General features: G+C 41.0%; 1 protein-coding gene across 2 annotated transcripts in view; it reads left to right on the plus strand.

The window, feature by feature from the left end:
• The first annotated feature begins 904 nt into the window (after window positions 1-904).
• The window catches only part of IGF2BP1 (insulin like growth factor 2 mRNA binding protein 1), a 68,172-nt gene continuing 52,290 nt past the window's right edge, over window positions 905-16,786 (plus strand). For both annotated transcript variants that reach the window (XM_054993503.1, XM_054993505.1), the window contains exons 1-2: window positions 905-1,079; window positions 2,521-2,581. In XM_054993503.1, the coding sequence (XP_054849478.1) occupies window positions 905-1,079; window positions 2,521-2,581 (236 nt within the window). The remainder of the gene's footprint in view (window positions 1,080-2,520; window positions 2,582-16,786) is intronic.

Raw genomic sequence — 16,786 nt, forward strand, 5'->3', positions numbered from 1 at the left:
CAAGAGCTCCCTTTTGATTAAGTTTACACCCAGAAAATCTCATTCAAACTCTAAGGACCTTGAGGGGGAGGGGGGGAGAGACGGCTGGGGGGAAGAGGAGGCGGAGGAGGGATTGGCGATGGGGGTTGGGTTGGGCGTGTAGCTTGTTAGTTTCAGGAATCGGTGCGTAAAGAAAACCAGAGTAGCTGATAGCCTTTGGATGCACTAGATTGCAACGTATTATTATTATTTTTCCCGGAAGAAAGGAAATGTAAATAAAATAGTGTTTGCATTTTTTTAAAAAAAGAGCAACGCAAGGGGGCCTCTCCCCTGCACATGAGAGCGTGTGCGCGCCCCTCCCCTTGGAGGGGTGGTCCTTTTGGGGCTCCACCACGTGGCTTCCTCTTGCAAACATTTTCACTCATTTTTCCAGGTCGATTTTATTTAGGGGCGGTGCCAGCCTCGGAGACGTCCTGGGTGTGTGTGTATGTGTGTGACACATGAGTTGCGACTCAAAAGGAGTTGGGGGGGGGGTCGGTGGAAAAAAAAAGAGCCATTTTCCCCCTAAGCCCGCCATACCAAGTTGCATCCCCTCCACCCTACTGATTCTGCAAAACAGGGAACATACTCTCCCCTTTCTTTCCTCTCCGATTCTTCCCCTTCTTTCCTTCCCACACCCCAAAATAACTGGCTTTTCCTACTTGCTGGGCCACCAAGATTGAATAAGAAACTTCTGGGTTTTTTGACTAAGAGGGTGGTTGGAGGAATTTTTTAAAAAGGGGGCCTCTTTCAAAAGTTTCCGCTCTCCCCCCTCCCCATCATCACCACCCTCCTTTCCCACCCTGTGTGTGTAATATTTTTTTCCCTCCCACCCACCTCCCTCCCTTTTGGACCTACCCAACATTTTGTGCAAAACGCATCAGCCATGAACAAGCTGTACATTGGAAACCTCAACGAGAACGTGACTCCGGCGGATCTGGAGAAAGTCTTCAACGACCACAAAATCTCCTTCAGTGGCCAGTTCTTGGTGAAATCTGGCTACGCCTTTGTCGATTGCCCTGATGACCAATGGGCCATGAAAGCCATCGAAACTTTTTCGGGTAAGCCAAATGGATCTCTTTTTCTTTCCCACTTCCCTCACCTCTCCCTCTTTCTCTTGCAGCCATGGGACTTTTGCAAAAGCAAAAAAAGTGCACTCCCCAAATACATGCAATTGCAATCCCCAATACTATTTTTTTTTTTGCGAAGAACGTGGTTTGTAAAGATGCGACGTTCAACTACACATTACGCGTGCTTCTTCCGCCCAGTTTTTTTCTCGATGTCATCAATGAAAGTTCACTTTCGTTTCCTACTCCCACCCTACACAACTGAGGAGCCCCCCCCCCCCAACTTGCTCTTCTTCTCTCCCCCTTTTTGCCATCAGATTCTGGCGCCTGAAGCCGCGATCGGTAAATGTGTGTGCTCTCCACGCCAAATTAATAAATAACGCGCAAGGCCTAGCATTTCCATTCGGTTTGTGGAGGGCCCTTCATATATATATGTTTATTTTTAAAAGATTCATGACACTCTGCCTGATCGAGAATTCCTCCTAATGGCCCTTGCTTGACCCTTATTTTGGGGGGGGGGGCAATAATACTGTATGGTGTAAGACGCTCCTTTAAAAAAATGGCAAGTCTTCACCGAGGAGTTCACTCAACACTCAACAAAGGCGTCTGTAGTCTTAGCAAGTCCCTTCAATTTGGACTCCCCAAACGGTGTATCTAAAAATGGTGGAGGGGGGAAAGTGACCCTCATTTGCCCAGGGGCTAATATCAACCCCTTCTCAAACGCTGCCCCTTTGCCCATCTGGTAAGGCCTTTTGGGATTTCCCAAGCAAGCAAAATACTCTAAAAATGTTTGCCCTTTGAGAGTGTCTCGAGATTGGGAGATGGGAAAGGGGACAGAAGGAGAGGTGATCTTGGCCATTTTGATTTTAAACTGTTATTTTTCCTGGGGCATGTGATGTGCATAATTCGGGGGGATGTGGCCATGCTGCTCAGAGAGAGAGAGGAAACTCACCAGCAAAGCTGAAATTGACTTTTGCGAAGAACAATCCTTGGCCCCTTACTCAAAATGAAATCAACCCAAATTCGATTCTTCTGTTTTCCTAGCCTCATGGTCTTCTCAGTTGCAGAGTTTGCATTAATTTTCTTTTTTAAAATAGGCAGGAATACACCATAAAGCAAGCAAGTTGGTGGTGGTATGGTGGAACGAAACCCATAAGAAGAGGCCTCAAAAGTCTTTTTGTCTTTCATCTGATGCACCACATCTTGTAGCATCCAATTATGAAATTACTTAAATCTGCTAAAATATGGCCCTTAGAAATTTCCATTGTTTACAAAAAACAGTTTTTAAAATAGAAAAAAATTAGGATGTGTGATTTATGGGTGAAAATCATCTGAAATCTAATAGATGTAATTTACAATGGGAAGAATGTAAGCAGAAGTTAATTTGTGCATGAAAATGGTATTCAGATTTTTAAAAAGACACTTGTGTTTTTAGGCAAAGTGGAGCTGCTTGGAAAACATCTAGAGATTGAACATTCAGTACCTAAAAAGCAAAGGTAATCCAGAGGTTTAATTTCTTTAATTTATTCCATGGTGAAAAGAAATGGCTAACATAGTCCCATATTTGTGCAGGCAGGTTTATGGTATGAAAAGTTTCCACTGTTGAAGGTAGCTCTGGAAATCACTCTGGTGGTCTGCTCATGTATGTCTCCTTAAAATTACTTTGGAAGTAATAACATACAAATAATTATTAGTCTTCATTGGTGTAGTTAGTGAGAGTTTTGTGGCAGAGGTTGTGTGTCGTACATATTGCGATGCCATTTACTATATGACTACGTCTACTTGAATAGACTTTCCAGTGTGTGAGGGTTTTTAAAAAAAAAATCCTAACTTTTTATGTTTTAATTTTCTTTCTAAAATTAACTGAGAAGGAAACTTCTAGCTTAGATTCTTGAAGTAGAAAAGATTGTATTGGTTTTTCATTTGTTATTGCTACTGTAGGGAATCTTTTAAAACCATGCATTTTTGTGGAGAATTTATTCCACCATGCTTTCAAGAAGTGTTGCCATATTTCATGTCTTCTTGGTCTTTGTTCAATATTTGGGTTGCCTAGATTCTGTTTGGCAGATTTGGATAGGCATAATGTAGCACCATTCTTTACAGAAAAGTTACAATAACTCTTCATTCATGAGAAATCCAGAAACTAGACACAAAATTCACAAAGCATTGTTCTATCAGAATTTAGTGTGAACACATTTTTAGTGTGAACACATTTTTTCTAGCATGCTGTTTTATAGATTGAAGTTAATGATAAAATTGAGTTGTGATTTGCTATAGCTGAATATATTATTTGTGGTAGACTGTAGAACTCCTTCTCTTGTTTGGAGATTTCTTGGACTTTCAAACTTTTTAGCCGAATGTGCTGATGGAAGCTAGAACATTCTTTTTTTTTTTTGTGAATGGCTTCCTGCAGCTCCCTCTATGGATTGGAAAGATCCCAGAATCTATTGGTTAATTTCTTTTTATTTGTAGCAACAGGCAGAGGTCTTATGTAATGGGTGATCAATAGGGTTTGCAGCAGGGCTTTGTAGAAATGGTAGTAGAGGTTTTCAATGACAATTGGAAGAGAAAAAAATGTTGGGAAGCCAATTCCAGAATGAAACAAAGCATAATAAATACTGGGGCAGAGGGGGAGGGGATTGGTGGCTAGTGGGGGAGGGAAAGAGGGATCTAATCATTCTTGTTTTCCCCGTGGGTTCCTTTTTTAAAAAATCGTGTTGAACATGGTTGATTTTTAGAAATTACCATGTTCAGTTTCTCCCTAAGAAACTGATTAATCACTTAAACTTTGTGTGTGTGTAATTCAAGTATATTGTGGTTAAACATATAAACTAAAGAGATGATCATACCTGCTAGGATGCTTGGGCGAAATACCTTTTAGGAGCAATCAAGATAACCAAACATATTCCTAAAACTCTTATCAGTCTGGTCTGCTCCATGTATCTGCAACTTCTTTCTTCTTTACAGTCACGGAGGCCATGTTGGAGCTTTTCAAAGCCCTTAAAGGCATTGAGGTGACATCACTAGATACATACCAAGGATTTTATTTGTAGATTCACTGAAGATACATTTAACCTTATACTCAGAGATGTGTGATGAAGTTATTTTAATAATTTTCCATTGGAGATTGTTACTTGGTTCAATTTCTTGCTTCTGATAGTAGGGAAGAAAAAGTTTAATCTTTTGAGAAAGTTGTTAGAAGAAGAAATTATAGCCTGTGTTTGATGGTAGATCTTTACTATTCCCTTTAAAGTATGAGATTGTGTAGGGATGAGTTTTAAACTGTGTGTTCTGGTCATAGGACATGATTCTCATGTTGTTTTTCTTATGCACACTGAAGGAACTAGTATATGATTAGCAGAGTCTAAAGAACCGTGGATAGTGCAAGAGAGTCCTCCTGCCACCCCAAGTCTGTGAAGATTGTCTGTTTTTAAACAAAACACTAGGAAAATTAATCTGTGTCCTTTTAAGAGATTTTTAAAAAAATCACACCGTGCTTCCTTAAATAAAAAATAAAATTAATTTTTAAGACTGGTTCATTGATTGAGCCTCACTAACTAGAAATTAAAAAGCATGCCCAGGAAGATGGATGGATTTTTTTTCTTTAAAAGAATGGAATTCTGAAGTCTTTGATAAGGCATATCTACCATTCATAAATTGTACTACCTTCCTTCTATTTGACTAGTTTAAATAAGAATAAAAACAGATGGAAAAGACACTATAAAAGCCTGTAGAGAACTATGGAGTAGGTGGAGGGGGGTAATTTCTATCAAAACTGGGGAATGGCTTCAGCATCTCATTTTTAAGTTAATTTTCATGAATGACCTGATTCCTACAGTATCTTCTCTTAAAAAAAATCTGAAACTCAAAAGTAAACATTGTCTTAATTTCTTTTAACTAAATGCCATGTTTATGTGGGGGATTCTCTTCTTTGAAAACATTGAAATGTACACCAACAAATGATTTAGTGGTAAGTGACATGTCCTTTTGATTTTCTTTTTGTTGTGTTCATTTTTCTCTTTCACTTTAACACTCTTAAGTAGTCCCATTGATTTCAAAGGAACATACTGATGAGGATCTGTGCTCTGATCTTACAGTATAGAAGAAACGTGTAGACTGAGCAAAAGAATACCTTATATGTTTGCTGTAAATGTGCCTAGTAATGCAGTTGTTTTTTAAAGGGCTTAGGGGAAAATGTACACTTATTTCTCCATATGTCAGGGAAGGTCTTTCTGTGAGGAAAAAGGGTTAATTAAAACAACCTTGAATATGTTTTAAACTCTCAAGTATGTTTTAAGAAGTGTGGAGCTCAGGGCAGGGTTGGGTTGCTTGAGACTGCAGAGACTGAGGCGGATGGAATTGGGGGGGGGAATAAGCAAAATGTGGATGGTAGGAGGGGAAAATTAAGTGAATCCATCCAGCAAACATTCCAGATATGAAGACTGGAAGTGACTAGCCTGGGGGGAATGAAGTTTGGTAACTGATGGAACATGATTATACTTCCCTGTTCAGAAGTTCAGCAAAGTTTGGATCATTGCACATGGCAATTTTAAAGCAAGTTTTGTTCTCTACATAAGTAGCCTGCTTATTGTGTGTGTGTGTGTGTGTGTGTGTGTGTGTGTGTACACGCACATGCACACACACGTTTGGTACTGATTTCAGTAGCATTATGATCACATTGGTTAAAGGCATGCAGCTAACATGCTGGTCAATATCTGTGCAAATATGTCAGATGACCCTGTTAAAAACATTCAGGGCTTTATAAATTTCAAACAATCTCAGCAAAAACACCCAGCTGTCATATTGGGATGGTGGGTGGTGCTTGGCTTAGTGGCTCATGAGCTGTACTTTCTAGGTCCTGTCAGTGCTCAGAGACCTGATGATATACATACATGTAGTAATATTCCCCTTGACTTTCATAGCCCAGCCTAGCCCAATCTCATCAGATCTCAGAAGCTAAGCAGGGTCGGCCTTGATTAGTACTTGGATGGGAGACCATGAAGAAAGTCCAGGGTCACTACACATAGGCAGGCAATGGAAATCCTCCAGATGTCTCTTGCCTTGAATACCCTGTGGGATCACTATCAGTCACCTGCAGTTTGATGGCACTTTCCACCACCAGTAATGCTCTCAAGTTTTTGCAGTATACTGATCACATCAAGCATATTAAAAAACTGATAGGAACAACTTAGAGGAGACTTGGTGTTGATTTCCCAGCAAAAAGTGTTCCTAATATTCAAAACAAAATGTTGAGATATTGAAATCATGCTAAAAGTTCTCACTTTAAATATGCTAAGCCTATCATTATTTTGTAATGGTTTTGATTTGCTCTTTGGTAGGTTTACCTGTTCAGTATTGCTTCACTTTTTTTTGAACAGAAAATGAAAACATCTTGTCTTGTGAAGTTTTAAAGGAGATAAGAGTAAACTTGAAAGAGAAAACAAGTATTATGGAAAGCAAAGGTTAATGTTTTGCATAGGCTTCAAGAACTTTTGCAATAACCATAAAATCAAAATGTAGAATTATTCCTCAATTCAGAGAACTGCAGGGGTCAGCAGAAAACTGTTCACAGACAGATATAAGCCAAAGGGCTTATATCATAAACAGCAACAAAATGTCAACTAGTGCCTGTGCTTACCTAGGTGTAAGTCCTCTTGTGGAATATACAGTAAGACTTATTTCTGAATTGGGCTCCATTGTATAGATTTTGACAGGGAGAGCCATATGGGGGAATGTATCATGTCTCACATGATGAACTCTCTTATAGAGCAAGGAAATCCACATGTGGAAATTGTGTGGGTTGGGGTTTTTTTGGGATAAAACAAATATCCACTTGCAAGGTGGAAATGGTCCTTTGGACAGTCTGATTTACTTAGAGACACATGGTTGGATCTCACTGACTTTTCTGCTGGTGAAAAAGGAAGGGTCTTCTTAGACCACCCAAAAAGGCTATGCTGCTGATCCTGAGACCTGCATGGACAAAAACAATGTAGGATGGGGGCTGTAGTTAGGAGAATTGGATAAGATTGAATAAAAAAGCTGTCTGGCTCCCACTGGTATTTTTCTGGTCACAGTGCTGTGTTTGAGACACATTTGGTGGAAACCTTACTACCTTTTTAGTACTTATTAGTTTAATCTGATGAGAGGAATAATGGAAAGTTGTATACTGTTAGAATTTTGCATATTTTCTTCTGGTTAAAAAAAAGATTTTGTTCACTATTACGAAGAAAAAGTATTTGTAAGAGGGTTCAAATAGAGCTGGTATCTGTTTTGGGTTTGGGGTGAAATAAAAATAAAATAATAAATGTCTTCCCCTCTTAGAAGAAATGCAGAATTACTCTTCTCCACTTGATGTTTTCTAGAAAAGTAGCAACAAGAAATCTCAGAAAACAGAAGAGATTGTTGAAAAGTAACATGAATTCAGACTTTGAAATTCCAAGAATCAACGAGAGAAGAATAAACCTCATTTCTGTATAGGAGCTAGTAGCTAATAACTGTACATGCAATCTTAAGTAGGGTTACACCCTTCTGAACCCATTGAAGTCAGTGGGTTTAGAAGGGTGTAACTCTGCTCAGGATTTCACTTCTAGCCGCCTCCGCTACTTACTGGCGTAATGAACTTATTTCCCTTGAAAGATTTTTTGCTTTTATCAATGAAGTCTATTTTTAATTATTTTTAAGTCAAGCATTGGAGAAAAAATTTAGAATTCCTTGCAAAGTTGAGCTGTGCAAAATCATTTGATTAGAGGGGAAATGATAGATATCAAATTCAGAAAGTGTTACTTGACCTGTAGCGTCCTTCCTACTCCATGGTTAATTACAAATGATGAGCAAAGAATGGCATGATGTGGTGCAATCCTAAATTGACAGTGCAATCCTAAAATGAATTACTCCCATTGAATGGGCTTAGACTGGAGTAACTCTGTTTAGGATTGCACTGTGAGTTACGCCTTTGTAAATCCAGAGGCTAGTTCTGATGGTGAAGGTTTTAGGAATTAAAGGGTTATCTATTGGTTATAAATTGCTTCCAGCTTAACACTGTTTAGTTAGAAGGCTATTTGTGCCCTTATTTGTACACATACGGTTTGGAACTGAAGAAGAAAGCAGAAATAGTAGAGTCAGTGTCCAAAGAAATAGCTTTGGTGCAACCTGGGGCAGTGGAATTTTTTCTTCTTTCTTGTTGAGCAGCTGATCCCCATGCTGTATCGCCAGACTTCTGAAACTCCCTCCAGTTTCAGATGTGATTTTCTGTGCAGAATTGGGAAGGGGGCTTGCTGTGTAAGAAGTGCATGCCCCAGTACCCTGTGGATGTACTGCTCTTGTTTGGATCTTGGCAAAGTTTGCAGCCTTGAGACCTAACCAGAGTGGAATGGACAGGGATCCACCTTTTGGGATTGGAAATGTCAGATTTTTAATTTTTGTTTTCAGTGCGTCTTCTATGATTTTGAAGAAAAAGTTTCCAGTTGGGGAGTAAAATACAACAGACCAGAAAGTAATACATCTTCTTCCCCTGCTCTCCATCAGAGCAAGGCAATAACAGCCCTCCCCTGCCATTCTGTGGAATTGATAATATCTGTTTCAGTGAATGTCGATATTTCTATCTACATTTTTAAAAAGGTGTTTGGACATCTGAGGTGCTCCCAGGAAAAGGTGAGCAACTTGCTTGATGCCTAAGAACATTATTTTTTTCTAAACCTGAATGAATATTGTACTTAAAGCAGTGCTCTTTTTTGAAATTAGGTGTCTCATCCTGACACATGTTCTTATGTCAGATATTTCTTTGTCCTTCCTGAATATGCAAAGTTCACACATATGCAACTGCTGTGCTGATTATACCCCCTTCCCCTTGGGAAGTGAATATTTTGGAAGTACAGGGCTCTGGAACTCTGTGTGCATGGTGGGAGAATGCGTTTTCTCTGATCCTCTGGTCCATCTTCATATGTGTTTGTTCTGTGGATCTTGAATAGTGCAATCCTAAACAAAGCAGTGCCCTTTAAAGACAATACGAACAGATGGGCTTAACTCTGTTTAAAATTGTGCTGTGAAGAACTTAGGGCATTGCTATCCATAGGTTGTTTGCTGTGGTTTGAATGCTATAGGGAAATGTGTTTGTTTCCCTGCTTCTCCACAGGACCATGGTATTTCCATGAACCTTCCAGGTTTCCCCTGTCTTTCCTGTGATCTTTCCCAAACTTGCTTTGCTGCACTGTTTTGGGAAAGATTGCAGCAAACCCAGGATGGCATGCATGTGGATGGGAAAGTGCAGATTTTCCCAGTCCTCCCACATCGGTGCCATTTTCCTTGTCCCAGGCCCCTGTTGCAACTGCTTTTCCCATGCCATCAGAGGGTTTATAAAAATCAGCAATTGAATATTGTTGTATCATTATAATAATCTGTATGTCAGGTTGTTAGAATTCTTGCCTTTCATTAAAAAATAGTCTTCAGATCCTTTCTCCTTATCTTTTGCAGTGAAAGGGGTGAGAGGCTTACTTTTTCAAAAAAGGAAACCTGACGATTCAGAGAACTTGACAGACAAGAGTGTTATAATGTTGTAATGCTATAACAGATTGTTATAGTTCTATAATAGCGAGCCAGTGTGGTGTTGTGGCTAGAATGATGGATTAGGATCTGGGAGACCCAGGTAAGATTTCCTGCTCTGCCAGGGAAGCTTGCTGGGTGACGTTGGACCAGTCACATACTCTCAGCCTAACTTACCTCACAGGAGGTTGTGAGGAAAAATGGAGGAGAATGATACAAGCTGGGGTGAAAGGGTAAAATGAAGTTTAAAAATTTAGTTGATGGTTTAAAAACAACTGGAAAAGCCTGCAGTGGTAGTGTGGGGATGACTGCTGCTGGGAGCCCAGTTCAGGGGATATGTGTGGACTAGTGTTGTCAGGTCCCCTTACCCCCTTGTGGGAGTGGGAGACCCAGCTCTTACCTTCTTGCACAAAGAGCACGTGTACTGCTAGCGTGGCAATGCGCATGCCATTGTCTGGTGCAAAGCCTGGGAACACTCCTGTGCGATGACGTCAGTCCCAGGAGTGACGTCGCACTGCGCTTGAAGCATGTCCCAGAAGGCCCATTCTCATGCCTTTTCCTCTGCCAGCCAGGTGAGTGGTTGGGTCGGGGAGGGAGGCTGGGGGTGAGGGATTCCCTTCCCCCACTGTGGGAATGGCAGCCCTAGTTTGGACACCCCAGCATGTCGTTGCTGCTGTGTTGTATCAATAGTTGCAGCAACAACAGGGCAACCTCATAAGCCTGTCCCCAGGTGGAAAACACTGTTGTCTATTAGAAGTTGCTTTAGGAAACTGTATAAAAATACGTTTTGAGGAGTCCAGTGTTGCTTACTGAAATTGTGGCAGTCTCGTTTTAAGAAGGCAAATGAGAGAAGTCAGTGGCTTTACCTGTGAGGAAATCCTGAAATTCTCCCTTACTGCCATGGCAGGTGAGAAAAAGAGAAAAATTAGGAGTCCTACCCTGTTTAGTGAAGAGCACATCTAGTCCTCTTAAGGCAAAATTCTTCATAACATTTCCCCCTTGAAAAATAGAAGTTTCCTGAAGGCTTTAAGGCTGTGTTGAATTGTTAAAGTATGCAGTGGTCTCCTGATTAATTGAGACTACATTGCCCTAGAATTTCTATGGTTCAGCCAGATCCACAATCCAGTTGACTAATTCTAGATTTAAATCTGTTCATTGCTTCTGCTATCAGATGGGTGCATCTAAGGGAAGTTAGGCATATTGGACCCAATTTAAATCTATGGGATTTAAACTCACTGTTAAGCACTTAAATGTGCTTAATAAGTCCTCATGATTTCAGTGGGACTGAGGAGGCATGCCTTTCTCTAGAATCAAGTATGGAGCTGCACAAAATATTTTGTCTGGGTTGAAAATCCTCAGGATTTTATTTTCCTACTGGCTTTTGTTCATCTAGTTTTCCCAACTAATTCACTATATTTGTGAGGCAAAAATGTCACATAGAAAAATAGGTTGAAGTAGTATTTTGTTGTGATCCAGATAAGTGGAACCCTTCACTAGACTAGTTTCAGCACGTTCACCTCCAGTGCTGAGACCCACCCATCGTGAATTTGACCTAGGGAAAAAACATGGATATGGTGGAGTGTTTGTGATATGAGGCATCCTGAGAAATATCATTGTATTATTCCTCAGTTTTGATCCCCATCTATAAGACAGGAACAACGCTGCTCTAGCTCAAAGGGCATTTATGTGGACACAAGAAAATTATGAGAAACACTGCCCAGTTTGACCATAATATCATCTTGAATATTCCATCTGAAGTCTTACTGGAAGAACTCAGATGCAATTAACAAAAGTCAAGTTTAATCCTGGCTAGTAGTCAAGAAACAAACTATAGATTGTGATTCAGACATAACAACAAATTATGGTGTCTCTGCCTTGGATACTAGATGACCTCAGAAGACATGCTACTTCCTTTAGGGTGTCCACATTGGGAGCAGAGACAAAAAAATTGCTAGCTTTTCTCCCTCCTATTAGCAAGGAGCTCTTTTCAGCTCTCTGGCCATCTCCTGAAGTCCTCCAAGATCTTCTGTTGCCTCCATTATGTGGGGCCCCCAACAGGCACTTGTGCACTGTAAAATGAAGTCCCTTCCTGTTTAGGCCAATTCACTTCCACTGGCCATGGAGCTGCCTTGATAGCTTCCCTGGGGCCATGGGCTGTGACATTCTACATATGGTTTATTGCAAACCAGGAACAGATCAGTCTCTGAGACAGATGCAGTGGGAATTGGGAGAATATGCAAGCCTGCATACTTCCTAGGATATGGTACTCCGTGGTTGGCAATTACTGCTACAGTTTGCATCAACCAAATGAGCCATATCACTGTCCTATGTGCCACCTCACCAAATACACACAATAATAGATATAAATATTAAATATATGGATCCAACCTTTTTAATTATCAGTGGGGAACATCTGTGGGGTTGCCTCTCCTCACCACTGTTGAACCCTAGCCAGCTGTTGTGTATTTGGAGTGAGGGAAAGGACTTCCCTCTTTGCCCTCTAGCTTTCTCCTTAGCGTGAGGCACAGCAGCTCAGTTGAGAGAGTGAGATTACCAAAGTGCCTGGAGGAGAACAAACTGGCTGCAGAGAAAGGGAAGTAAAACCATTCTCCACCCCACTGTGTGCCGCATTTGGGAATGGCACTCAAAAGAGCCACAGATGGCCATGCTTGGCTCCCAACTGCTACTGAATTCACTATGGTATTGACAGTACAGTCCATAGCTTGGAATTTGAACTCTACCATGGTTCTTAATTACATTTGAGTGTAATCACTGAGTAATCATACATAGGAGCCTCTTGTCTATCATGCATTCAAGTGTTTTGGCTCATCTATGGCTCAAATCCCAAATTGTTTAATTTTGGAAGATGGGAAGTGATACCAATTTCACGAAGCTCAGGAGAGTCACAGTGGGATCAAAAATCCATGTTAACATGTGGTTTGATTTTTGGTGTACAAACTGCTTTACATTTTTGATAATTCAAGATAAATATACAAAGTCAGACCTTTTGATGTCAGATTAATTCACTGGAATACCTACCAGGCCTGATTTTTACTCATAGGCCCGTCATTGATAAGTTCAAGGCTATTTACCACCCCTCTCCCCAGGATTTAACAAGGACCTGAGATTCCTCACTCATTGTAGGTACTAATTGCTTGCATATCCCAGTCCTTATGGATGCTAATTAGTTTAAATACATCTCTACAACCCCTGTTGGAGGGGTCAGCAACTTTTTATAACTGAAAAGTCCGAATATGTCAAAATTCAGAACAAGAAATCAATAAACAGCTAACATAAGGAAGTCTATTTGCATAGTTTATATATACCACTTAGAATTACTGATCATTGACATGTTGGTTAATGAACCATAAAGTTTCTGCAGTCCAAACATGACTGGTTGTGAGTCCTTTATTACAAAGTGGTACTCATGAGGTCTCACAGTAAGTCCTAAACATACACAGGAGTACCTTGCACAATTGTTTCAGTACACATAAGTGCACATGGATAACTGACAACTGTTGATCTATATAATTTCCCTTTCTATAAAGCAACTCTAAGATGCCATTTAGTGCAATAAATCCCACCCCTTCACATATTGTTATTCTAGTATTTCACCTAGTTCTCCAACATACCTTAATGTAAAAGTTTTATTTTCTTTATTAAAGAGCCATATTTGGCTCTATAGTGAGCCACTGGTTGCCGATCCCTGCTCCATTCTGTCTCCTTATCTTGTTTCATTCTAAACTTGATTTTATTGCTAATGCTAGTTTGCCCATCTAATAACGGTTGGCAGTGGTCCTCATCCACTTTAAGTTAATTAATTTACTGTTTTGATTCAATCTTGTTTTAAATTGGCTTCTGTTTGTAACATCTCCCCTCCACCCCCAGCATGGCTTTCTGTGGTCATTATAAATGCACTGATATAGTGGATTCACATCCCAATGAATTTTTCAGCTTCCCCAGTCTGAGGATGTAGAGAGGATTCTCAGGAGTTCCAGACTTACCACCTGCTTGTATGTTCCTTGCTCATCCCAGAGGCTTAAATCTGCTGGAAAGAGGAGCTGATGGGCTGTGTCTGGGAGACAGAAAATGCCTCCATGAGAGGGGGTGGTCACCCCTGCCTTGAAGCAGGGAGTGTTGTGTCCGCTCCTAAAGTAACATACTCCGAACCCAGGAGAGCTGAATTAACTACTGTTTAGTCTCAAATGTACCATTCCTGAGCAAGGTGATTGAACAAGTGGTGGCTGGCCAACTTCACGGGTTACTGAATGAAGCAGATTATTTGGATCTGTTCCAGTCTGGTTTCAAGTCTGGTAATGGGACTGACATAGCCTTGGTTGCCCTGGTGGATAACCTGCACTGGGAGACGGACAGGGGGAGTACATCCTGGACTTCTCACCGCTTTTGATACAAGCAATCATGTTATCCTTCTGGACCGTCTTCTGATATTTTTCTTCGCTACCACGAGGACCCTTTTTGCTTGGAAATACTTTAAATAATTAAATAAATCTGATGAACTGAGTTTTGACTCACCAAAGCTTGTGCTGGAATCATTTTCTAAGGTGCCAATGGACTCCTGTTTTATCTTACTCATGGGCTTGGATGCCATTTAAAGCTCACACTCATGCATAAACATCAAACCCTGTTCACATACTGCAGTTAATTCACGTCTATCCTGCCTGTACATGCGTGCATCTGTTTGTAAGAAGGAGCAAACGTGTGCTAACTTTACAAATGAAACCAGTGACTAGTACCTGATGAGTTTCAGTGACACAATCAGCTGTACATGCATTGAATGTAACATGAGAATGACACAGTTAAAAAGAAAAACCAAGAGTACTTGCATTCACTGTAACTTGTGAACAGAGCTAGTGGTTACAATGAACACTTAATTTTTCTTAGGACGTTTGTTGAGTAATTCTCATGTTACATTCAATGTATGTATAACTGTGATTTAAATTTGTAAAGTGAATGTGCTTTGGCTGTTTCTGTACACAGCTGTAGACACGTACATGCAGGTTGTACATACATTGGCTGTAACGTGAGCAGGTCTTATTTGAAAGGATATAGGGTTGACAAAATCCAAACATTTGGTTTTGATATCTCTGAATGTTGTCTCTTTCTTTAGGGGGTGAGTGGGAATTCTCTTTAGGGCCAGGGCTTTAAAAAACCTTGCTCACCCCTTGAGAATTTCTACCCCCCCCCAAATGAGCCAGTAGTGTTTGTTGCAGCAGTGTCTTAACAGACTGGGGCCCCATCTTGGAACCAGCAAGATCATAAAAAAGACAGGTCTTTCAAGTATAACAGTCACTGTCTTTATTTTCCACTGAGAGCTAGCACCTGAGGTTTTAGCGGTAAGAAGTTCCAGAGCGGTTGAGTCAGTGTATGGGGTGTGTCAGGGAGAATGGGCTGAATCACAGAGGGTCAGATGCTGGCACACATGTGTTCTGTTAGTGCAAAGCTGAATGTATGTGTCTCCTTGCTGTAGGGCAGAGGACTTGCTCATTAACATTGAAAGGGTGGAGAAGGAGACAAGGAAGGAAAAAAAACCCCGAGTAATTTAGGAACAGAGGTGAGAACACACCAAAAAGGATCAGGGAAAACAATGCTCTTTTTTGTGAAAGTATAGGGTGGGTATCTGGGCTGTTGGAGGCAGCCAGGTAGACAAGAATCCTGCCCATCAGCCACATTTTTATCCCACTCTTCCTTTAAGGAGCTCAGGGTAGCTTAAGGGTAGCATGCCTTGTTCCTCATCCCCATTTTATCCTCACAACAACCATGTGCAGTAGGTTAGGCTGAACCACAGGACCTGAGTCCAGTGGCATCTTAAAGACCAATAAGATTTTCAGGGTGTAAACTTTCGAGAGTCAGAGCTCCCTTCTTCAGACACCATCAGGTTAGGCTAAGAGACAGTGACTGGTCACAGGTCATTCAGTGAGTGTCATTGCTGTGCGGGGAGGGCAGTTCAAGCCGGGTCTCCTCAAGGTTGCTATTTGAAAGAGTAAAATGGAGGAGGGGAGACCAAAGCTGTAGGCTTGTTTGGGGAGAAAAGTGGGGTATAGATGGTGGTGGAGGAAAGTGCCATCAAGCCATAGCTGACTTATGATAACCTCTACTGGGGTTTTCGACACCAGAGACTAACAGGAATGGTTTGACATTACTAACCAAGGCTGAGCCTGTTTAGCTTCTGAGATCTAACAAAATCAGTCTTGCCTGGGCTATCCAGGGGTATACATAGCTAAATGTTGTCTCCCTTATACACTTTTTGCTCTCCTTCCATACTACAGGTTGACTTTCAGTGGAAGAACACCTGCGGAAGATCCCGGGGTTAATAGAACTTTAATCAAAAGGATTTTAAGTAGCAGGGCTGGGAAAAATTTCAGCCTGTCTCCTTGGAATGCTTCTCTGACCTGAGCTACTGCAACAACAGTATACGTTCTTATAGAGTGGAGTGGGGGTTAAGTGTATCCATGTGAGGTTTTTTAATAAATAATTTATTGTTCTCCTCTGTGATCCCCCCCGCCCCCGATAGCGAGACTTTGGAGATAACCTTTGCCCATTGCTGCCCTGAACATCAAATTCTCTACATACTTTGTGAGAGCATAGGGTCATGTTAAGTGCTTTCCAGATTCCATATGGACTGTTGTGTGAGGTCAAGTTGAGAAGTCAGGAAATCAGTGAAGGAAGAAGCTGTAAGGCTATCAAGTTTTATTCTGGATGAAAAGACAGAATCTTCCTCCCACTAACCTCCCCATCCCTTGGGTCAGCTTGTGTGATCTGGACAACACTCGGCCGTAATAAGGGAGTAGGTGTGGCATAGAAATGTGTCAGGGTGCAAACAGATACGCATCACTCAACAAGACTGGTCAGCTGGTCTCTTGTCAGTCTTTTTCATGGAGTGGGTACCAGAGGAATGTCTTTCCAACCCTCCCACCCCCAGATGTACAGATCAGTCAGACATACAATTTCCTTTTCATATTTATTATAATTAAGAGATTTGCAATGCAATCCTATAAGTATTTATTCCAGTCTGAGTCCCCTGAAATCACTGTGCTGGGAATGGAGTAACTCTGTGTAGGATTGCTCTCTTACAGTGCCATCGTATGTAGAGTTACACCCTTCTAAGTCTGCTGACTTCAGTGGCCATAGAAAAGTGGAGGTCT

Source organism: Eublepharis macularius, chromosome 12, assembly GCF_028583425.1.
Source record: "Eublepharis macularius isolate TG4126 chromosome 12, MPM_Emac_v1.0, whole genome shotgun sequence".
Taxonomy (NCBI): Eukaryota; Metazoa; Chordata; class Lepidosauria; order Squamata; family Eublepharidae; genus Eublepharis; species Eublepharis macularius.